The following is a 24,696-nucleotide window of genomic DNA, read 5'->3' as shown; positions in this document are numbered from 1 at the left end:
TTGGTTTTGGAGTTCTTAATGATCGTCGTACTTCTTGTGGAACTATAGGAGTAACTCCCACTGCAGCAGAAGTCTCTTCACCTTGTACTTCTGTGCCATCAGCAACACCGTGCCCTTCTTGTACCACACTTTTTCCAGAAACATCATCAATATCGATATACAACTCCTTATCGACGTTGCTTGATCCGACATCTTCAACTTGTGTTTTATTCCTGTCCTTGTACAGCTCGTTCTCATTAAAAGTGACGTCTCTACTTCTAATAACTTTGTGACCCTCGTAGTCCCAATACCCAAAAGCATCATTTCCGTAACCAAGAAATATACACTTCTTTGCTTGAGAACCTATCTTAGACCTCTCACCGGGACTAAGATGAACATAACCAACACAACCAAAAACTTTCAAATATGAAAGATTTACCTTTTTTCCGGTCCAAACCTCCTCTGGTATCTTTATATCTAATGTACTACTAGGTGTCCTATTGATTAGATAAGCAGCCGTCTCTGTTGCATGTGCCCAGAAGGTCTCGGGAAAACCAGACTGCAACCTCATGCACCTAGCACGTGCATTCAACGTACAATTCATACGTGTTGCTACTCCATTCTCCTGTGGCGTCCTTGGAACTTCCTCTCCAAACGAATTCATTTGTAGCATATAACTGTAAAAATTCTGTTTTGTCATACTCACCACCGTTGTCCGACCTTAGACACTTCAACTTCAGACCAGTTTCTGTTTCAACCAAAGCTTTCCACTTCTTAAACACTTCATACACCTCGAACTTATTCTTCATGAAGTAAAGCCACACCTTCCTTGAGTGATCATCAATAAAGGTGACATAATATTGGAACCCCCTGTGAGATGCAAAATCAATTGGTCCCCATACATCCGTGTGAACCAAATCAAGTTTTGCACTTCTCAAGTCTCTTCCTCCCGTGCTGAAACTAACCGGTTTTTGTTTTCCAAGAACACAGTCTTCACAAAAACTCATATCAACAGACTTCACCTTAGGTAGATATCCTCCCGAACATAGAATCTTCATGTTCTTCTCACTCATGTGTCTTAATCTTCTATGCCATAAGTTAGTGTCTTTACCACTACTAGTCACTGCTAAAGTAGTTCCATCTGAAGTCCGGTATAGAGTACCGACTCTAACTCCACGATCTAATACCATAGCTCCTTTCTTCACTTTCCAATTGTGTTTCGTAAGCACAACTTCACAGTCACCATCACAAACTTGGCCCACAGACACCAAGTTCTTCTTCAAATTTGGAACGTGTCGTACATCCTTCAATTTCCATGTCGAACCGTTGAATTTCAAGATCACATCACCCAAACCAATGATGTCGCATGCTTCATCGTCACCCAAGAATACTTGGCCATAGTATCCTTCTATATAAGATATCATAATACTCTTATCACCTGTCGCATGGAAAGAAGCTCCCGAGTCTATAATCCAAGACTCATCTTGCTTGTCCTCATAGAGTAGTAAAAAACCTTCTGTAATCACCTTCTTGTTATCAACAAGGACCTTCACCGGTTCTGCTACTGAAACTAAGTTGACCTCTTCTTGATTACCTTTGTTTCCACCATTATTAGCACCTTTATTTTCCGTACAATCGCGCTTGAAGTGTCCTACTTTCTTACACGCCCAACACTCAACAACACCTCTAGTCCAGGATTGAGATCTCCCCCTAGACTTTCCTCTAGACTTCCATCTAGATTTGTTGTTGTTGTTAGGATTTGAACTCCTGCCTCTATCTTCTTCCTGCAAACTTAAGGTCGAGCTTGAAGTACTAGAACATAACCTTGTTCTATTCTTCTTTCCTCTTCAGCAGTTAATCTTTGTTGCACATCATCAAGCTTCAACTTCTCGCTCCCTGCGGAATTGCTAATGGTTGTCCTTGCAGTCTCCCAACTCTTTGGTAATGACGACAACAACCGTAAAGCTTGAACTTCGTCATCAAAAGTAATACTAACTTTTGAAAGCTGAGAAATAATCGATTTAAACTTCCCAAGATGTGCTGAAATCGCTTCGCCTTCTTGTATCTTCAGATTAAATAATTGTTCACACAACATGATCTTCCCCGAGGCTGATGACTTTTGATACAACTTTTCAAGTTTATCCATAATATCCTTCGTACTAGTTTCCTCTTGTACTTTATTGTGGACTTCCTCCGTTAGACATCTACGGATCACGGCTACGCACTTGCGATCAAGAGTTATCCATTCATCATTTTTGCGTGCTCCCTTTTTCGCAACTCCACCCAATGGATCAGCAAGGTATTTCTCATATAGGTAGTCTTCCATCTGAGACTTCCAAAACGAAAAGTTCTTCCCATTAAAAACTTTAACCCTAGCTACCGTACTTTCGTTATTATCACCCATAACTCCCACTCCAATTGTACTACGTAAACCCTAAAGCTCTAACCCGAGTTCTAATACCAGTTGTCAGGATTTTCTTATGGAATCACTGACAACCGTGGAATAACGGATCTTGAGATATTATGATGAATAATAAGTAAACCAAGCACAAACAACTATGAAAATAATACGAGAAAGATAAATAAAATCACAAGACACAAGATTTATAGTGGTTCGACCAATACATACAACTTGTATATATTGTCTACGTCCACTTTGAGCCGCACCAACTCAAAGCCACTATGAAGAAAAACGATTACAACGTCGTGTGAATCCCAGCAAACCCTTGGTTACACCGCAACAATTACCCGAGACGATAACCTTGTCTCTTGTTCCTCACCAATATGCTCTCACAACGAACTCCTAGCTTTATCCCTAAAAGTTATACAAGAAATCTCTCACCGATCTCTTAATCGTTTTCTACACAATACAATTCTACAAGGCCTAATTACCTATTTATATAGGTTATAAACTTGGCCACCAAGAATTATAGCCGGTTTAGGAAACCCCTATCCTAAAATATCACGACTAATTTTAGGATGTAATTAATTAGTCTTCAAATGACTAACAGTGAGACGATGAATATCTTGGATGTCTCCCTTATCCTCAGGATGCAATAGCATCTTCAAATGCTCTATACTTCTTACATGCTCACCAGGAGGAATCTCGTATCCTGAGTAAGGTTCAAAAATACTCATAGCAACAATGTAGAAATAATCAGAAGAAGGGACAAACAATTTAAAATACAAAACCTGGTAATCAAGAGCAAGTTTGGCAGCTAGTGCCACAGCATTCAGCGTGATATAAAGTTCGGAAACACTGTCTGATAGATTATGTACTCTTCTAGAGCTAGCAGCAATCGGAACTATCTGGGAATCCCGTAAAATAGCTCCGCATCCTTCACCTACGGAACTACATACATGAATTTATGAACACATTTTCTCATGCTTCGTACGGGACCTAATTTCATTATCATTATTAAGATCCCAAAGTTTTTGTGATTCCTCAACCCAATTTTGATTTAATAAATTAATCACTTGGATAAAATAATGAAACTCTCTGATCTCCTGGGCTTGGATAAGCAGAATTTTAACTCGATAAGTTAATATCTTCACTAAACAAATAATTTTCTTTGGTCTCAATCTATTAATTAAAAGAAAAATGCATAAATTTGGTGGTCACACAACAAACACTAACTTAAAACAAAGATTAATGAGATTAATAATTTACCTCTTTAGCTGCTGCTTTATTTGAGAAAAATAAAATTTCATCAGGATCCTCCTCCGTGGTGTATCCATGCATTGTTACTTCATTGTTATCCATGTCTAAAAACCCCATTCCAAGTGCGCAGAATATTGGAACGTGAGAACCATACCTTTGTTCCCAGACATATATATATAGTGTACGATTATGAGAAACACAAAAACCAATTAAAATTCTAGAATCAGGAAGGACTGCGATTCGGAAGTTATCTTCGATTGGGAAACGGAAGTTAGATCTTGGGCCTTAGACAAACATACTATTGGACATGAAGCATGATTCGCCAACACCCCAATCGAGTAGCCAGAAGGCCCAGAACCAGAACTGGTTGGAAACGCGGGTGTCCCCTATTAGCAATCTTGCAGCGTTAGTCTTACTCAAGTCGCAAAATATATACATCCAACTATTCTGCCATCCGACTGTTCAGCACGCGTTGTTTGACCATTTTTTTTATCTAGTAACATCTGAACTAAGAGCATTTAACCAAATTCAACTAACTTGTTATTTGTCAAGTGTTTTTGGAAGTATTGTTTTTACGATGCTATCAGATTAAAAATCCTCTAGCACTGCAGGTGCGGGTTTAGTCCAACTTTTACAGAGCCACATAGTAGAACGGAGTAAGATAGCCGCCGTGTGCCGGTGATGTCGCCAAGCCTTTGTGTCCTAATGTACCACCACGTTAAAGGGGGGCGCCCTTAACAAACCAAGCGTCTACATCTGTATTTATCCTAGTCAGTGTGACACATTAAAGGATTTCGTTTCCCCCTTGTCTCAAAACTCTTCTCAGATTATTTTCTAGGGTTTCTTTCTTTTTCAGAGCTCGGTCTCTCTTATCGTATTTCCTCATTCAATCTTTAACTTTTATTTGATGAATAAATCTTTCACATAATCAATTGTATCAATTCAATCAATCTTTGTATTATTTATATAAATTATGGATGAAGTTGATGGAGGTTACGGTGAAGGAGGAGGAGATAGAAACCAAGTTATTTCAGCTGTAGCAGATGAAGCTTTCATGGGTGAAGAAGAAGATGATGATTATGAAGATCTTTATAATGATGTTAATGTAGGTGAAGGTTTTCATCAGTCCCTTCATCCTAAAATCGAAGATTCAGGGTTTAAACAGCAAGACGGGGTCAAAATTGAACAACCCGTTTCAGAGTCTTCTTATTCAGCTAATAGGGTTTCTATTCCTGGTATTGTTGGTGGGTTACAAGTTAAGATTGAAAAGGATTTGGGGGGCGGTGTTGGTGGTGGTGGTTTAGAGTCTGGTGTTTCCGGGGCTCCTCCTCCTAGTTATCAGAATTTAGGGTTTAGGGAGAATAATGGGATGGGTTCAATTGGTGGTGGTGGTGGTGGTGGTGGGATGCGAGTTTCGTTAGGTCAGAATCACACATCTGTGAAGATGGAAGCAGCACCAGTTAAAATGGAAGTAGACAACAACCAAATGGTTCAGCATAGTATGCCGTCGCAAGGATTAGTGCCAGTGCAACAACAACAACCTCATGGAGTTGGTATGATGAATGCTGGAAATGAAGTTTATAGGCAAGGGGGTCCGATGGTGAATGCTGTTAATGGAGGAAACATGAACGCTGTTGGAAATGTCAATGGTGGAACGATTCTTTATGTGGGTGAGCTGCATTGGTGGACAACTGATGCTGAGCTTGAAGCAGAACTTTGTAAGTATGGGGTTGTCAAGGAGGTGAAATTCTTTGATGAGAAAGCCAGTGGTAAGTCGAAAGGGTATTGCCAGGTTGAGTTCTTTGATCCTGCTGCCACAGCAGCTTGTAAGGAAGGGATGAACGGGCATCTCTTTAATGGAAAGCCATGTGTTGTAGCTTTTGCTTCACCTTTCACTGTTAAGAAGATGGGAGAGGCTCAGTTGAATAAGAATCAGAATATAGCCCAGAATCAGGGAGCTGTTGTTCCAGGAAGACGAGGAGTTGCTGATGCGGGAGCTGGAGCAGGTAGAGGCAACACCATATCCACTGGTGCAAACTACCAAGGCGTCGAAGGGAATAGAGGTGGTTTCGGACGAGGTAATTGGGGAGGAAGAGGTAATATTCAGGGAAGAGGACAAGTTGGGCCAATAAGGAACAGAATGGGTGGAATGGGAGGTAGAGGTATCATGGGGAATGGAGCTAATGGGTTTGCGCCAACTCCACCAATGATGCATCCTCAAGCAATGATGGGACAGGGATTTGATCCATCGTTTATGGGAATGGGTGGTTTTGGAGGTTTCCCTCGTGGCCCTGCACAACCTTTTCCAGGAATGATGTCACCATTTCCTCAAGTAGGTAATGTAGGATTACCTGGAGTGTCTCCTCACATAAACCCTGCTTTCTTTAGAAATATGCCTGCTAATGGGATGGGAATGATGCCCACAGCTGGTGTTGAGGGTCCTGGCATGGGAATGTGGCAAGATCCTAGTATGGCTGCATGGGGTGGTGAAGAACCTGCTGGCAGAGTGGGAGACTCTAGTTATGGGGAGGAAGCTGCGTCTGAACAGTACGGGGAGGGGAGTCATGAAAGAGCTGCTTGGCCAAATACAATGAAGGAGAAAGAAAGAGCTCCTGAGCGAGATTGGTCTGGGGCTCCTCCTCCTGACAGAAGGTATAGAGATGATAGAGAGCCACCAGCACCTGAGAGGGAAATGCCAAGGGAAAAAGATGTGGGTCATGATCATGATTGGCCAGAAAGGAGGCATCGTGATGATAGAGATATGGGAAGAGAACGAGACAGGGATCGGGAAAGAGACCGTGAAAGAGAGAGGGAAAGGGACCGTGATAGGGGGGATCGGTACAGAGAGGAGAAAGAGAGATACGTGGAGCATCATAGATATAGAGAACGTGATTTAGAGCACGAGGGTGAGTGGGACAGGGGAAGAGGATCAAGTTCTCACAGCAAGTCACGGATATCACATGAGGAGCATAGGCGGTCGAGATCAAGGGATGCTGATTATGCGAAAAGGCGGAGGCTACCCTCAGAGTAACTATAGTCATTGAAGCTTCTTTAAGACTTTTAACTGATTTGCATTAGAATCATGAGTTAGGCGTGTTTTAGAATTATTTCGGTGTTTTTTTTTCTTCTTCTTTTGTTGAACCAAACTTCTAGTTCTGTTATATGGGAAATGGTACTTTGTGTTTTTTGTTATATGGAACACCGGTTCCTTATTTGTTGTTGGCGAACTCTCATATCAATTGTTGGCAAACTCTCTTATCTATATAGATCAGTAAGTTTTAATTTGGCTTCATTGCCCTAGATTTTTCATTGATGCTTTCACCTGTGAAGTGTTTGTTTTTATGTACGAATCAGTAAGTTGTATCTTTGAATCTGTTGAAGGAAATATACAGTGACATGAACAATCCCAGGGTATCATAGTAAAGTGCTATTCTGAAAGCAATGTAGTTTATGTATTGGTCTTTGGTCTTTATGACATTGCAGGAAACTTCTATAGTGCCGGAAAAATCCCAGGTTCTGCAGGTTCTGCTCTAGATGCAGAGCAAGGTGAAAACCGATCTTCATGCAGCAATCACATGGGCAAGATATCTGGGCACAAGATCTGAAGCTTCCTTAACTGTAATCCTAGGTGACTGTAAGGCAGTGATAACTGGTCTTTTTGCTAGAACTCTGAATGTAAAATGGTACACCACTTCTGTTATATCTCTATGTAAACTTATGGTTAGTCAGGGTCCTAGTATTACATGTAGGCATATATACCTAGAATTGATAAATCACCTAGCTGATGACTGCCATGTGTTGGATGTACTATGTATATCCCATTTGTTGCCTGTTGGTCTGTTATCCCTCTGGCTGTTATTCAGAGAAGGTCTAGTTTGTATATTAACAACAGTTCTGCATTCATTGATAGTAAACTCTCCCAGCTACATAAACTGGCTTGAAGTATGTTTGCTCTTATCTACAAGTCAGTAAGTTCTCCTCTTCTTTTTTTTTTTTTTGCCAGAAAGAGTTTTACACTTTTGAACTGGGTACACGCGTTGCATCATGGTATATTGATTTAGATTTATGTGTGACAAATAAATGTGGATTGAGCCATATGGTCTGCGTAGATTAAATTGTCTGATTTGAATTAAGATTGCTTAGTTGCATACTGTGGTGATGTCTATAACACTTGGGTATAGCTGTATGAAACTTCTTGGCAATAAATTTTAAGCGCAGGCTAATAATTTCCCAGATGTAGCTTCTGCTAACTCTAATACTCGAAAGATACGGGAAAATAGGGGGCTAGCAATATATCTTCTGAATCCCTTAGCAGAAACTTATTACAGGTTGACGAGTCATCTCAAATACCATACAAAGCGGTGCCTGGTGCGATATATCTTAATCCTAGTTAGAATGAAGATAATGCAGGGCTTTCTTTGAAGATGACTTTCCCGCAGGCAGTTGGTGATTTTGTAAAAGAACTGCCTGCACTACGTTACAATGAAACATGTACAACACTTCATGGCCTTAAGTAATGCAAATCAAAAGCTTCCAAAAGCTTCCGATCTTGTAAAACTTGGAGCCTGGCATGTAATGTGATAGCAACTCACCAACTTGGGATTGCTAGAGATTGTCATTGTGTTGGTCACCGATTTTAGGAACGTAAGTGAAAAATATATACAGTGACATGGAAGAGAACATAATCAAAGTAAAAGAGAGTGCTGATTAAACAAGTTTAATCTTGATGCCCTCTAGCTGTTGCTGGTCGTTCTGCTGAAGCCTATAGTAAATATGCTTGAAAGCTCGTATATACCTCAAAACACTTCTCTCACTGATTTTAGAAATGTTGGATACCTCACAAAAACTAATTTGATAACGACTCCCATGATTAATCCCCACTAATGATAAGTCCACAGATTTTTCTTAGCCCTCTGATGTTAGCTCCCAAAAACTTCATGGAAATCATTTGTTTACAGGTCCAAGACACAGCATTCTCTCCGCAATTGATGCTTAGCGCCAAAAAATAAAATATACTAAATCATTAATCAATCTCAAAAATCTCGGAAACTCATCTTGGGATCTTCCCCTATCCCTCTGCCTCCTCTCCCCCTCCCCCTCCCTCTGCCTCTGCCACTACCTTTGAAAAATGACCTCCCATGCTTCATTTCAATTAGTGAATGCAACAGCTCATCACAAAGAATACATCCAACGTGCAAAGTAGCTCCATCGCTTAAAGGTGTCGTCTTTTTGTTGAAATCCACTTCTATAATTGTAGAATCACATTCTTGGCATCGATCGCGAGTGGTTGAGATCCGATGGGCTCCTTCAGGAAGGAAGACTAGGCAGTTGCACATATTACAGTAGAGTCTCCACTTGGGAGCGCTAACTGGATCAAGAACTAGGGTTCCGTTACACTCTGGGCATGCACAAACTCCCTGGGCAATGAGAGAATGTTTGCATGTGGGATGCGGACAGAGGAAGCACGGCATTCCAGCTCCCTTACCCAACTTCCCTGAACTTCCTTGCTTCTGAGCACCAAAAAGTGTCTCGATACCTTCAAATGGAGGATTGTTATAGCAATAAGGACATAGAGGAAACGACTTGGCTTCTGGACCCACCAGCGAGAAGAGTAATAGCTCAAAATTGTCCAGAGGGCATACAATTTCTTTATAAAGCTACAGAAGCATCAATTATTTCATCAGAATACAACTCGAAAACTAGATTAGATTATGAATGCAATAACAAGATTGTTTCCACTAGCCAAGCCTTGGCTATCTACTAGTTTGAGAAAAATGAGAGACCATGGCAGTTGCTCTTGGCTACAATGTGGCCAAAGCCAAGAGAAATAAGTCTCCATGGACAGTAGACTGACAGATTCCCGAAAAATTAAAGTAATGATGACCAATATTAACATCATCCTAACACTAATTAGAGATTAGGTGATTTCAGATAACAGAAAACCCGCTTTTAATCCTCCATGTCTAGGACCTATCTGCAATATATGCTTCAAGTTCACCCCTTTTATTAACCATGTAACTCTGTTGTTTTTTTTTTGTTTTTTTTCAATCTCCAACTTTTCTACATTTAAGGGTATTTTCATGTAATGTACCAAATATACTGAGAAATAGGGGGAAGGTAAGGAAGAGGTAGGAAATTTCCAGTGTAGTCTGATAGTCATGTTATTATGTGACCATATTAAGAAAACCTAGACTGCAGTTTTATCAACGGATTACACATATACCAGCAATGAAAGAATATAGCACTATGTACCTTAATTGTGCCTTTTTGTGGAAGATAGTAGACATCTTCGCATGTCCCACAGTATAAACGGGCAGGCTGGATGGAGATGTATTTCATGTATCTAGCACATTTGCCACACTTGCTGAGTGAACGCCCTGAATCTGCTAGTGGTGAGAATTGAGCTTCAAATAAAGCGTCCATGTTATCAATCTACAGTAAAGATACATAAAATGTTTAACAGAAGCAGAAAACCTACAACATAAATCTTTCACGGGAGAAAATCAAATATACTGCAAAGGTTCACAGTATTTCATTACCTGCTTAACAAAATACGAGAACTTTTGCTTAAATTGTTGTAATACATGTTGCACAACAATAGAATGATCCGCTTGACCCTTGGCAGTGAGGGTAATCTGTTGTTCGATAAAACTGCGGATATCTGGTAAACAAAGGTCAGGATCAATGCACTGATATCCTTTTATAAGAGTGATCCCAAGGGCCGTTGGGACCAGCCTCCTTCCAGCATTAACCTGCAATTAAGATGCAAACCATACATCAACGAAAAATTATAATTCATATTAACTTTTAATTCCATGAATTTACAAGGTTAAGAGACATGCAAGAGTATGATCTCCTTTTGATGTTATGGCTTGTTAAATTCGAGTACAAAGAGCGTGAACAATATATATAAGGAGGAATTTCGAACCTGCACGAAATTGCGCTCACATATATTATTAATATGTACAGAAATAGATGCGTCTGTTCCAATCCCATGTTTCTCCATTAGGGATATCAGCTCACTCTCACTGAGGTAGTCTGGAGGTGAGGTATTACCCTGAGATTTGAGATGTTCCATATCAGAAAGAATTCAATGGAAATAGAAAATCTTTATAAACAAATATTTGTGCGTGATCAGCATAGTGGGTAATCACATCAATCCACTAACCAACAGGTAACAGAGTGTCTGTAGTTTCAAGAAACTAACCCTACAGAATTGCTCAAATTTTAAGTAAAAGTTTTAAAGAAGTACCTCATATAGTTCAACTTTCATAATATTTACTTTCTCTCCTTTTGTAAACTGAGGAATATTGTTTTCGCTTACTGCCAGCCAAGGCATAATAGATGTAAACCCTTTCACTGTAACCTTCTGACCTACACAGTAGAACAATTCCCCACCAGAAGATAGTTCTACTTTTGTTCTGCATTAATCACAAAGACAGAATGTTATGGATATAAAAAAAACCTCCAAATTTCGAGGTATTCGAGAATCTGAGATCAACTTGTTCCACATTTTTGTTTTTGTAGGTCCAAAGATGTGTCAGGACTTACACAGTTTGTAAGACAAAAAAGATCTTTATACTATGAAGAGTGTCCTTGAAGACAGAAAATTGAAAATTGGTAGAAAGAAATCATGTCCTGATGAGAATTAATGTCTGAAATCTACTAGTACAGCATATTGATTCTTTTACAATATAGAGTAGGAAGCACTAGGTCAGGGACATGATTTCAGAAGAAAAAAGATCCCCCACCATAGCATGTAAGTCTTGGCTCCATCCCTGTCAACTGTCATAAGGTAGAAACTAGTACAATGCAATAACAACTTTAACGCCAAAAGTCAACTACATATATAGTCTTATCAAATTAGTGAAACAGGGGCACTTGTAGCAGCAGAAACGACTAAAGACTAAAGGTATTACCTCACATGTTTGCAATCAGGACTTACAGTCCCGATGAAATGTTGACAGATATACTGGTATAATCTCCAAGCATCATTGCCTAACATATCCTCAGTTGCTGCACGCATTGGAGTAATGGGAGGATGATCACCTGCATCAGTTCCCGATTTCGGTTTATGAAAGCCATATCCTCATAGCCTCCCCATGTTGGATTATGAAGTTGTGCTCCAAGGGTGCTTTTAAAGTCAAATGAGGCAGGGTATGCAGTGCTCTCTGTATGCGGATAACTTCATAAACAATAAGATTATTAGATAAAAAAGACATAAGGAAGGGGAAAAAAAGGGATGAAATGGAGAATTCGAACATGTTACATACATATATAAAAGTATAGGCCTCACAGTTAAATCCTCATACATTCTTGGACCAGTTACAACCATGGTGTAAGCATGAAACATACGAAGTAAACTAGGATTTCATATACTATACATAAACCAAGATGTTGAGCAAAATGAATCATATAAGAGTCACATGTTAGCATAAAAATATCTTTTGCACCTTCCCAAGAAACGACTAACATCAGGTAAGAATGTTTTGGTATAAACTACCACAACAGTATAGACTTGGAATGTATAGATTGGATTTAGGCTTGGCGAGCACCATCATGAACCCAAGAACTCTTAAAAAGTTATGAATATATTCTGAAAAAATAGTTAAGAAATGATAAATGCGCCGATTAACTGGTTTTACCTATGGGAAAGAACAGTGAAGATTGAACGTCATAGCTCCACAAATTTATAAAGTATGCACAGCTAAAGTGCTATCCTAACAGCAAAACCTTTGACAATAAGAAACACAAAAAGGCAATATTTCGAATACAGAAAAATTTGTGACACAGCTTGTCTTTAAGTTCCATCGTTTCCATATTAAAATTTTCTGGTAAAAGAAAACATGATTCAAGGGTATATTGGTCGCAAATTTTTGAAGTGGTGTTTTCATAAACTCCGGCAGCCTTATATACAATAAAAACTGTAGCATGCTCATAAACAGGAGGGAGGGCGCGAGGAGAAACCTGATAAATCCTTGTGTATACAAACGCTCTGCTAGTTGCATCGTCATTTGGGGTCCATAACCATGTGCGCTTGAAGCAACCTTTAAGAAAAAAACATACCATAATTAGGCTTCTTAATGACTATCATTATTCAAGTATTAAGAGACACAAAATTTACAAATAACAAGAGAAAGTGCTACTGTAAACATCAATTCTAACTTAAGAAGTTCTAGTTAGTAGTATTAAATGACTTGGGGGGAGATTAAAGCTAGACACGGGTCTTTAAGAACAGGGAAGAGAGTTACATTCTTTTAAACCAAATTCTTTCAGTTTCACAGGTGGTAAGAGATACAATTTGAGTACTTATGGGAGCTGGGTAGTTGATCTTGTGCTTAGCATAATCTTTCGTGTGTGTTTCGATATTATCCTAACTGGTCCATACTTGAATGACAAAAGTCAAAAGAATAAGGTGACAGAGAAAATCACAGGCTCTACTTGTTTGAGTGAGATGAAAGGCTTTTTAACACTTAATATCTAAAAGGATAAAATAAAGGTTTCCCAATTTATGACCTTAAGCATATTTACTGTGTTGAGACCTTGGGGACGACTTTTGGACTCTTCCTTCGAAGAAATATGAGTTACTTCTAGAGTTCCATCTTCCATTACCAACTTTTGAAACATTACGGCAACCTGTTATATCAAAAGATGAAAACATAAGCAAACCTTAAATATGATCAACTCAAATGCGAGGAAAACCAAATATCCAGCTAAAGGAAGACTCACATCATAGTCAAACAACTTGTTGCGATCCCAATCAAGTTGAAGTTCGCAGCCTCCCTTTGATAGGTAAGGATGCAACACCCAAAACTTTTCCGGCTTAAAAGCCGTAATTTGTAAATAACGTTGTACGCAGAATCCCAGAGTAGGAGTTTGACATGGCCCATAACTGAAACAAGAAGCAGCAATAAAAAGTGATTGTCTATGTGTTTATTTCCATTTCTACAAGTGTCTAACATAACACCGAGAGTAGCTGGGGATGAGTTAGCGAAAGAAAGAGAATAGACAGATAGCAAGGGAAGTAAGAACATACGAAATGACTCTCGAGTCTAGATTCCCATATTTTCCTTGAAAGTAACCAGTCTGAAACCGTGTAAATGCTACTCCAACTTTCAAATCTATCTCTTGTCGTGCATCTACAGCCAGTGATTCATCTCTATTAGGTTCAACAAGGTTGTCCAATGCCTTCAGTATGTCTTTCTCAGTAACAGAAGAAAACCGAGCACAATGAACTTTTCTCCCAGCCTCTTTTCCATGAAATCCAGTACACTCCATAACTGAACAGTTCAACAAGATGTTCAATATTATCAAAACATTTTTTTCACCAGAAATGGTTGAGACATAAGTTTAAGAAAGGAAATTGCAATAATCTGCAATAATGTGTTAACTCATCTTCCTAAAGTTTATCTAAGCACGGCTCACACCTGAGTAGTTTCTTTTAAATAGTACATCTCAGAACATCATACAATGTGATTTCAGGAGTCAGGGTAAATCAACCATTTAAGACAATTTATAATAGCATAAGCATGTTACAGACTTTCAGAATATGTTCCAAACTTTCCCATAGAACCCGATTGCAAGAAAACAAGCTAACAAGATATCTTTGCTTGATTTAGTGTGTAATTGAAGCTTATCCCCACAATTTTGTCATTTTTTAATTTTTCATACTAAGTGCCTAGCAATATGAACATAAAATAATCTGTGTGTGATCCTACCCCTGGTTTCTGATAGGTATGATGTGGTGAGGGTGTGGTAAGGATATTTGATACAGTAGGAATACATGGCTAGTATACGGTAGTTAGCGAGTGAAGACAGAAGAGCAGACTGTCTAATAAGCACGATTAAAGGAACTTGTAATTGTAGTTGAAGAATGTTGTACAACACATCAACACATGTACAGTATTGATGTACTATGGTCGACAAAACTCAAACCAAACTGAGTTTCCAATATTGTTGTGGGCAACAAACTTTTACACGATGATCTAAATAACCTTTTGTGGGTCATTCGATTGATATAATGCACAGACAAACAAAATATGAAAGCATGCAATCGCATTCATTAGACAGTCTGCTCTTCTGTCTTCACGAACTCCACTCTAATGGCTTCCATTCCCATTCCCATATGTATATATATATACACACATGCATTCTAGGGGTATACGAAGTTATTGAGCATGCATGTGAATGGTGTTTCTCTCTCTGATGCGAGCTATTCTCTCCTTCTCATCCTGAATTCATCCCTTCTCTCTGATTTATACTTCTAAATTCACTGTATTCCTACTTTGATAAATTTTGCACTTATCAATTGGTATCAGAGCCATTCTATCTTGTGGTAGTCGAAACTCATGGATTCGTGTGACAATGATTTTGTTAACAATTGGTAAGTGCACTACTTAAAATGGTATAACAGTGGTGAAACACCATAGACACATATTACCTACTACCCTAACTAGAAACACAAACTACATGATACTTCAAATCCCATACATATCTGTATCCTTGCTCAGTGGTGAGACTTACATTCCATAGCCATATAACTTCTAAAAAAAAGAAGAAGAAAAATTACCTTCAAAGCAAATGTTCTCCCCCTCGCGATCACAATCCAACCATAGTACAAGATGCCCACACCCACGAGCTTCTTGACTTAAATGCCTACGTATATGAGCCTTTCATCAAGAGAAATGTCAGGACACGCAATAAAACAATAATTACATTGAATTTATAAAAACCAAAAGAATATAATCTGGGTTTGGAATTCATAATAAATAAGCTAAGATCCTAACCCTGGGGTTTGATTCTGACTTTAAAATTGGAGCCCTGAAGAGATCTAGAGGATCAGTGACTGCCCAGTCTTGATATTTTGGTGGAAAATCAACACTAAGATAGGGGGAAAATACAATTTCAGAACTTTATTTTCTCAATAAAATGCATGTCTGTAACATATATTTTTACACCAAAAAAAAATTACCACCGTCCAGCAACAAATTCTTCGTAATCACTTAGACTCACATTCAGACATTCTGATAAATGCTAGAGATGAAAAGTTAACAAAGTGCAAAATATGCATATGCCTCTCACTCCAATCCATTAGTGCTATACTGGCATACCTTCTCTTTGCACGAGTTAATCATGTTTACTATATGACTTTTAAAGGTCTAATGCCTATAGCTAGCAAAATGCTAACTTAAACTATTATCAAAATCATCTAACAAATTTGATCATATATGGTTCATTTCCTTGAAGTCAACTGAAAATGGAAAGCATTGCTATCTATCAATCCAAATTACTACAATTGAATGAAAGCATTCTCATTATGACTTTGCATGAACACTTACAATGCGTGTTTTTCAACTGATGTGAGTCTAGATGTCTGGTTAGGAACAAATCCATCCGTGGCATGATAACACTCATCCAATTTTTTTGAAACTCAAGCCAGACAAATCATCACAAGGATGACCAAGAAAACAACACTTCAATGAAATATGGATGGCAAAAATTTGTGGGGGAGACTCAAAGTAATTTCACGAAATCACATAGTTTAGTTGGATCACTTGGTATTAACCCACATTAGTGACACAAGGAGACCAGATACCTGAAAACATGTCCAATGACAGAAGTCACTTTATATTGCACATGAGATCCTTGAAATGTTCCATCAAATTCATGGACATCGGTACTACCTCTCCGCGTTGACATCTATAGCATTAATATGATACACATTATAATTCACGGACGGTATCAACATGTAACAAATACTACAACAAGAAATGTTGACTACTTCAAATGAGAAACAATTCAGATATTGGCATGTAGTCAGACAATGTTGCAGAGCATCCTCAACAAGATTGGACAAGGGGCACTTTCAGCCGTATGACACTCAAGGCTCCCATCCAATAAGTCATTACGTAGTTATTTTAAACCACGTATAGAGAATAAAGACAATCCACGAGAAAAGGAAAAAAGAAACTGAAAAAGAAATCAACTAAATATTGAAGTGTATAAACAGAAGCTTACTATAACATTTATCTTAAACTAGGTTAATCTAGAGTCTAAAATTGACTATAGGAAGTTCAACTCGACATTGAGAAGTTTTTAGATTACATTTTCAACAAAATTTAAGTGTTGAACTACATTGATTTCAACTTAACTCTACGATTACATGAATTACTAAGAAGTGTCCAGTGTTTGGCAATTTTCCCATCTGAAAATTAAGCAATTACAGGTAGCAATGCGGCTGCTCAGACCCAATGCCTAAGAATAACCAGGCAGCTGTTGAGACTCCCGCCCAACCCAGACTACAATCACAAATCCTAAAAATAACTCAATCTAAACAAAACTGGCCATAAATCGTTCCAAACTCCATCCAGAAACTTTGAATATCGTGATAACCCTAATTTATTTTTATTTTTTGTAAATTGAAATCAAAAGATGTAGTAGAAAGGAACTTACTCGGCCACCAGAAAGTGCTGAAGCAATTGAAAGAGCTATACTAGGTTTCTCAGCAACCTGATATAGCAACAACATCAAAGATTAATCGTAAAGAAGAATACAGAACCTAGAGAAAGAAAGATCGGTGGAGGAAGAATACTCACCATGAGAACCTTGGGAGGAGGAGCCATTTCGTGTGCAGACTGCAGAGAGACTATTTCCCACTCAGTCTCCTGTTTGGTTTTAGTTTCCGATGAACTCGCTCGAAATTTGATGAGAAGACGGGTCCGTTTGGGGTTGATCCTTTTCCACCGAAATCACTTTGTAACCGACTTGTAGAAGCACTTCTATGTTGGGCAACTTTTAAAAGCTACCAACGCAAAAAATTTGGGCCCACTCAATTGTTGATTTTCTAATTTTAAAAGATAAAATTTGCATCTAATCATTAGTTAATTATTGGTTTTTCCTGTACAAAATAATAATGGGTACCTAGTTGGGTCATTCCGTTCTGCAAAGGTTTCATGTGCTTTAGGAGCTTCAAGGTTCGAGTTTTCGATGGCGCAATATTGTAGAATTTGACATACATGCTTGAGCACCTCTGCCATCTGCTTTGACTTTCTTGGTTGGTTCTTCATTAGGCTCGTCGGTAGGCTAACACGACAAGACAATGTTAGGTGATCAAGACTATAACTTTCCAAACTGAACAGTCATCATACACGGTTCTGTAACCGAACCTATGTGTATAGTCTTCTATTGTAGTTTGAAGACATAATTTGTTTTCTTGATTCTCAGGTTATCTTAGCTTGAATTTAAGCTAATCCTGGATTTGAAAAATATAAATAGAGCATCTCTGTCAACTGGGAAATTCAATCCCTGACACTTTTTGTCGTAGTTGATTCTAGAGTCGTCCTCTATTAACCTTTTAGGTCTACGACTAAAAGACTTCGCTTAGGGATTCGTGAATCCAAGTCCGACTATCTTTACCTTGATACTTCGTGAATCTTGATCTTACTTTTCTGTTATCGAGGTTCTCGTAATCTATTTCAGGCAAGATAGATAGTAATCGCAAAATTTTCTTCATCTCAGACTTTGTGATTCCTCGAGATAAATATCTAAATACTGATCTTAGTTGATCTTTCGACGATTTTTCTTGAGGGGTGGTTAAGAATCTAGACTGCTCTTAGTTTCCTATTGCAAATAGATTTTCACACCTTGATCTTTGATCTAAACATAAATCAAATAGGCTTATCTGTTAGAGGCAGTTTGGTATCAAAAGTCTTCACTTCGGCTGAAGCAACTCTTGGACTGTAAAGGACGTCATCTAAGGGAATCAAGTGTGTTGAACCTTGCGAGGTTCAAGAGACGTAAGGAGCGCCACTGCAACTGAATCGCTTGGAGGGTGGATTCGGTCTCAACTAAATTCCTGTTTGAGGCTAGTGTCTGTAGCGGCTTAATACAATGTGGTGTTCAAAAAAATTGGTGTCTTGTGTTTTTCCTTTTCTGCATTATACTGTTTTATCTTTATAATTGGATTTACACAGATTTGTACGTATTCAATCTAAGTAGATACGTCCACTTAAAAGTAATCGATTAGAAGACTTGTTTCTTATATAATTTGTATATTGAAAGATAGATAACAAGTTTAATCACTTGGCAGATTTCCGATTGAATTACTTGGATATGACTAGATTGATCTTTGATATAGATTTTTGAGATTGTCCAAGTACTCTGCTTAACAATCAGGTTCACGGACCTTGTGTCTATATATATACTAATTGAATAAAGGTTCATATATTAAGTCTATATACATATTGTCGAGGATCATTATGTTGGTTGATAGACGCATTTATGTGTCTAATTTGTCCCAATTGTTTATATTGTTAGTGCTCGATTGTGTACTTATTTGGTTATTTTATGTCTTTGTAGGTGTTTTTGGAGAAATAAGCTTTTGCGGCGAAATTGGCTAAAAAGTGGTTTTTGCGCTCGTGGGAGAAAACTACTATACGGACTCTCACATTGGATAAGGGGCAACCTAATTACTAAGGGGTGACCCATTTCCAGGCATCTGTTAAAGGGAGACCGGGACTGGTTAGGGGGACATCCTTCTCAAATTCAAATATTGAATTTTGGCGGGAAAAAGAAGCGTCACGTCTGGCACTTTTTGTGTTCGATTTCAAGCGAGTTTTAAGGAGATTAATGCCCGGATTTTCACTGGACTTGACTTCCTAGACTATAACAAGATCAGTACAACAAATTAGACCCAGCCAATTGGGCTGGACAAGTCGGAAGAATCAACCAAAGTTCAACAGGACACGAACTCTCTGTTTAGGGTTCAAATATTTTTGAGAGATTTGTGGAAGACTTATACGCGTGGAAAAGGAATATATATCCTCTGGAATTACTATACGCTCAATTGGAGATATTTTAGGAGGGTTTGGACTGCTGAATATTGCGTAAGAGAGTTTGGCAGAGAAATAAACACGGAACTTGCTGAGGAGATAAACGAAAATACTGGGGAAGATTTAATCGACTTATTGTGTATATAAAGGCTGTTTAAAGTCTTAGGAAGGGTTATCAAGAAGTTTGGGGAAGTTTAGAGACCACAGAGACGCAGCAGAGAGGCTGGAAGACGAAGAACAGGAAGCTGCAGGAAAGCTTCCTGCTGCTGCTCGAGGAGGAAGAAGAAGACGAAGAACGGACCCTCCAGGACCGTCGTTCTTCAACAGTGCTAGCAGCAGTAGACCTGCGTCGTTCTTCAACAGCAGAATACCAGCGTCGCTTATCAACAGCATCAATAAGGTATCGTTCTTTTATGGACGCTTAAAGAGGGTCGTAGTTTCACTGTATTATATTTTCCACTCTTTTAATCATATTTTGAGCATCAAGTATGTATTTTGAGAACATGATTATCATGAGTAGCTAAACCCCAATACTGGGATGATGGAGGAAGTTGTTTTTCAGCCATGTGGTTATTTAAATAATTCTTAATTCACTTTTTGCACCGATTTTAATTGATTTATGATTTCAATTAATTACTTGTGATTTTGTTTGATGGAACATGCTTAGTCCTAGGGATTCTTGATGTGCCATGCTTATAATATACAAGTAATATTTTATGGAATCTAATTTGGCAAAGATAGAGTTAATACTTGTTTTATTTTGAGCTATAATCGCCTAGGATTATTTTCTGAGCCACTTGAATATGAAACACATTGGAATCCTGAGTCCTGGTTCCTCTTGATCTTGTGACAATTTTGTACATATTTTTGTTTTTAAATCTATTCAAGTCCGAGCAACGAATCCGTATTTACCGCAATCTTAATATTACAACAAAATGGCGCCGCTGCCGGGGACTTGTATATAGATTTGTTTTTAGGTTTATTATTTTATTTTATTTTTTTACTATTATTTGTTCCTTTTTACGTTTCTTTTTGTGTCTTTGATTTACAGGTTCGAAGTGGAATACTAAGGACTTGGGAACAAAAAGCTTAAAGCTAAAAGTTAAAAGCTAAAAGAGAAGAAGAAAAAGACATAATTTTTTTTTAGGATTTAATTTTTATTATTATTTTTTTTTTTGTATATAGCTTTTATTTATTTATTTTTAGAATTTGTAAATAGGCTTTATTTTTCATAATTTTTGTAATTTTGGACTTTTTATTTGGACTTTATTCTGGACTTTGGACATTATTTTTAAAACCCTACGGAAGGGTTATAAATTAAAAAAAAAAAATTAAATACAAACTGTTTGCAGGGAAGGACGACGATTACTATATCGTCTCGGCCCCTCGGGTTCGCACACGTCATAGGAGTCGTGGCCCGAGTCGACGACAACGGTTCATCGCCCATCTGGTACGGGAGGTAAGTCCAATCGAAACACCCGCGAATCTCCTGCAAGCGGGTTACTGTCTGCCTTAAGGTGATAATTGTTTGAGGACGAACCGGACTGTCTTTATTTTCCTAGTAAAGGGCAAGGCCTGGCCTAAACAAGATAAGGACTCGGATTTCATCACCGTTTCCTTCTTGCCCGCCTTAGGAAAACGAAACCAAACGCGAACCTAAGCCTAAAATTTTGAATAGAACGAGACCAATAGGGTAACGAGCTTAATAGGAAACTCGTTCGAAAAATATTGGTTGCTCTTTAAGCACATTTCAAATTTCATGATGGTTTCTGTGAGTTGAATGCGTGACTGCGCCGCCTTGTGATAGCGGTGAGGCCTTGGGTATCAAAGCTCCACTGAGCTTCCCTCGCCTCGATTCAACTTACATTAGCTCGGATTGATTCCAGAGGGGTGTGCTCAAATTGTAACGAATTCCTTTTCGAAGGAATAGAAGCTGGTCTAGAAAACAATCTAAGTGGAGCCATCATGCTTTTTGTTTGCTAGATTCTATAGGTTTGATTTGGTCGAGTCGGACTTGTTTGTGATTGCGTAGAATTCCCCTGCAATTAAGAATGTCGAACTGGTATGATAGAAGCCAATACAATGAATATCGACCTGAATTTGAATATGGACATCATCAGTATTATGACCATAGTGAGAATAGTGACTGGGGACGCCAACCTTTTCAAGGTTATGGTTCATACCATGGTGAGCCCAATTATTATCCGCACGCGCATCAGTCATACGAGCAAGAAGATTATAATACTAGTTCTTCGTCTTTAGAGGATACAATCAAACTTTTGAAAAGTAGTCCTTATTATGATCCTTCAGTTCCTATTCCTTCTCTAGAAGAGACTCTCAGGAATTTAGCTAAGTCATCACATCAGTTAGCTGAATCGACGTATAAATTAGATGAGGTGAATAATGTAGTTATGGACGAAAGAACTGCAACAACAACTGAATCTGTAGAAGATATCCTCAATAGATTAACTCAAAACTTAGATCCTACACTAAGGGAACTTTCTTTGGAAGAGACCCTTGAGAGGATAGCTGAGTCGACACGTAGACTTGAGTTAGAGACGAATGAAAGTATTGCTCGAAATAACTTGAATTGCCAATATAGTGTATCCAATAATACCCTTGAGAATGAAGATACTTTTTCACATAATCAAGATAACGAGGTTATAATTGGTAACACTACTTATTTAGATAAGGTTCAATCATCTTCGTACTATTATGATGATGAGGATAGTAGTGATGAAGAATCTGAAACATGTAGGCATAGTAATCAGGAATCTAGTAATCCAATTGAGCTTTATAGTGATTATATTATTTCTACTTCAAATCCAAATAATTTTTATGATTATTCACCTATTCAAAAGGACGAGGATTTGATTAGGGATACCACCGTTTTAGACGATGTAGTTTTTCCTTTTGATTACGAAGCCGATAGTGGTTTAGAGGAACGGGTTCATTTCGAAAATACTGTTTTAGAGTCTAGCGACTTAGAAACAATAGTCTTGGAAGAAGAAGATAGACCCGTAGAGATGAGTAAAGATGCACTACCTGATAATAACTTAGAAGAATCTCTTGAATATTTTAAGGACTCTGAAGATACGGAAATTCAAGAAAAATTAGAGGTCTATCTAGAGAAACTGAAAACTCTAAGTTTGGGGGTGATTATCACTTCCCTAGTGCCTTACCTTTAACTCTCAGAAAGTCCCCACACTTAGGACTTGACATCAATGCCTCAACCATTTTACAAGATTACTTTCATACTCGTTTTCCTGAACCTAGTGATGTCCATAAGGAAGTTCAGTTGTTAGAAACCCATCCTCTGGTTGATGAGGTTAGACCAGGCTATGATACTAAGATCGACTTTGTTTTCCCACCAAATATTTTTCAAACAATTGTGGGAACGTATAAATTTCAAATGTGTCAATTATTAAGTTCTGAGACTAAACCTAATTACTTTAGGATATTAGAATCGACACATTTTCTTAAGAATGACCACTACTCTCACTGTGGTCAATTATGTAAGTCAAACCTGATTGACTTAGAGGATCCTCAATTATTTAGGTTATTATTTTGTGCTTCTAAGTTCTTATTTAAGTACTTACAGACTCTAGGACCTAATAATTCGGATCTCAATTTTGAGGAGTTGCAGCCTAAAGAAATATATTTAGACCCTTTTATAGAACCTGAACCTGAACCACAATTAGATATAGATATCTTAATCAGGAAACTAGGTAAGGGCATGCTAGTCTTGTACATTTTCTTGGTTCACTGCAGTTTCCTTTTGTCAGCTCTTTTTGGTTTAAAGACCCACAGTTATTCCGGCTACTGTTATACGGTTCGAGTTGACTACTTTTCTTAGTCTGGCTGAAGACTTTAAACTTAGCACTTCTTGGGAGGTAACCCAATCTCATGCAACCAGGTAATATCCTTCCGTAACTCTTTCATTTCAAATGGTAACAGTTTCTCCTTGTTCATGCTTTTAATTTCATCTTTAGAACATTGAGGACAATGTTAGGTTTAAGTTTGGGGGTATGGGAGAAACTTTTTAGTATGAATAAATAAACTCCAGAGCTTAGAAATTTATGCCTATTGAGGATTGCACTAACTAATCTAAGTGGATGGAAGCATTTTGATTGTAGGAGTTTGAGGAACCAATCTGATTAGATGGAAACATCTAAAGAGTCTATTCATAAAAGCACAGAGCTCAGGTGTTAGAAATAACATGATAGTTTCACCATATCTCGTTGAGTCCTTTTCACTTCTATTTTTATTTTATTTTGTTTTTAAACTATGTTTCTCTAAGTGATAGGTGGGGCCCACGATTCAAGTTGTTACCAATGCTAGGGTGAATTAGAGTGATTGAGATACCTGAAAAAAAAAAAAAAGAAAAAGAAAGAAATTGAGACCAGACCATTTGACCAAAAGGAATAAATTCAATAAAGTCGACCACTGGTACCCTTGTATATGCCAGTTGTGTTGACCTAGAGTTAGGTTATCGACCACTGGTACCCTTGTATATGCCAGTGTTGATATTAGTCAGACTAGTATCTCAATCCATTAGGATAGGTTCATTTTGGCGGAGGCCTTCAGACAGATATGGGAAACGTCGTTCACTTAGTAAACATCAAAACCATCTATGTTTTTCTATATCCATCTTCTTGATCTATCCATGTGATTAGTTTTGACTCCGAATATGATGTCCATAGTGCAACTATCTGAGTAGAGCTCTGTCACTTTATATGAATTTTAGTATGCTTAAGTGCAAACTCGTGTACAGCAATTGGAATTTCGCATCAGGGTACTTCTTCCTGTAGTCAATAAGTATGCCAACCAAGGAGATTCTTTAGTGCCTTCCAAGGTTCTGCGTAGATAGCTAAGGTCTGGAGTACAGGTTTTGTGGGTATATCTCTGGTAAGCCCTCCCGAGACTATAACTCGGCCACTAGGGCCACCTAGGGGTTTAAAGGCTTATTGCATACGCTAAATGCAATCGACGATGCCTGCGACAGTGAGTTAGGATTTTATTTTGTAGTTTTGATTTGCTCGGGACTAGCAAATAATAAGTTTGGGGGTATTTGATAGACGCATTTATGTGTCTAATTTGTCCTAATTGTTTATATTGTTAGTGCTCGATTGTGTACTTATTTGGTTATTTTATGTCTTTGTAGGTGTTTTTGGAGAAATAAGCTTTTGCGGCGAAATTGGCTAAAAAGTGGTTTTTGCGCTCGTG

General features: G+C 38.2%; 1 protein-coding gene and 1 pseudogene across 1 annotated transcript; one reads left to right on the top strand and one right to left on the bottom strand.

Annotated features, from left to right (window-relative positions):
* The first annotated feature begins 4,449 nt into the window (after window positions 1-4,449).
* Window positions 4,450-6,949, top strand: LOC113282855 (cleavage and polyadenylation specificity factor subunit 6-like). Its single transcript, XM_026531962.1, has one exon. It carries the CDS (start codon window positions 4,614-4,616, stop codon window positions 6,669-6,671), a length of 2,058 nt encoding a protein of 685 aa, XP_026387747.1. The 5' UTR covers window positions 4,450-4,613; the 3' UTR covers window positions 6,672-6,949.
* A 1,317-nt stretch (window positions 6,950-8,266) lies between these two features.
* Window positions 8,267-17,388, bottom strand: LOC113282854 (annotated as a pseudogene).
* Between the last annotated feature and the right edge of the window lie 7,308 nt (window positions 17,389-24,696).

The sequence above is a fragment of the Papaver somniferum genome, chromosome 5, assembly GCF_003573695.1.
Source record: "Papaver somniferum cultivar HN1 chromosome 5, ASM357369v1, whole genome shotgun sequence".
Taxonomy (NCBI): domain Eukaryota; kingdom Viridiplantae; phylum Streptophyta; class Magnoliopsida; order Ranunculales; family Papaveraceae; genus Papaver; species Papaver somniferum.
Note: the sequence above shows the minus strand (reverse complement) of the source record. Positions and strands in the feature narration are given on the sequence as shown.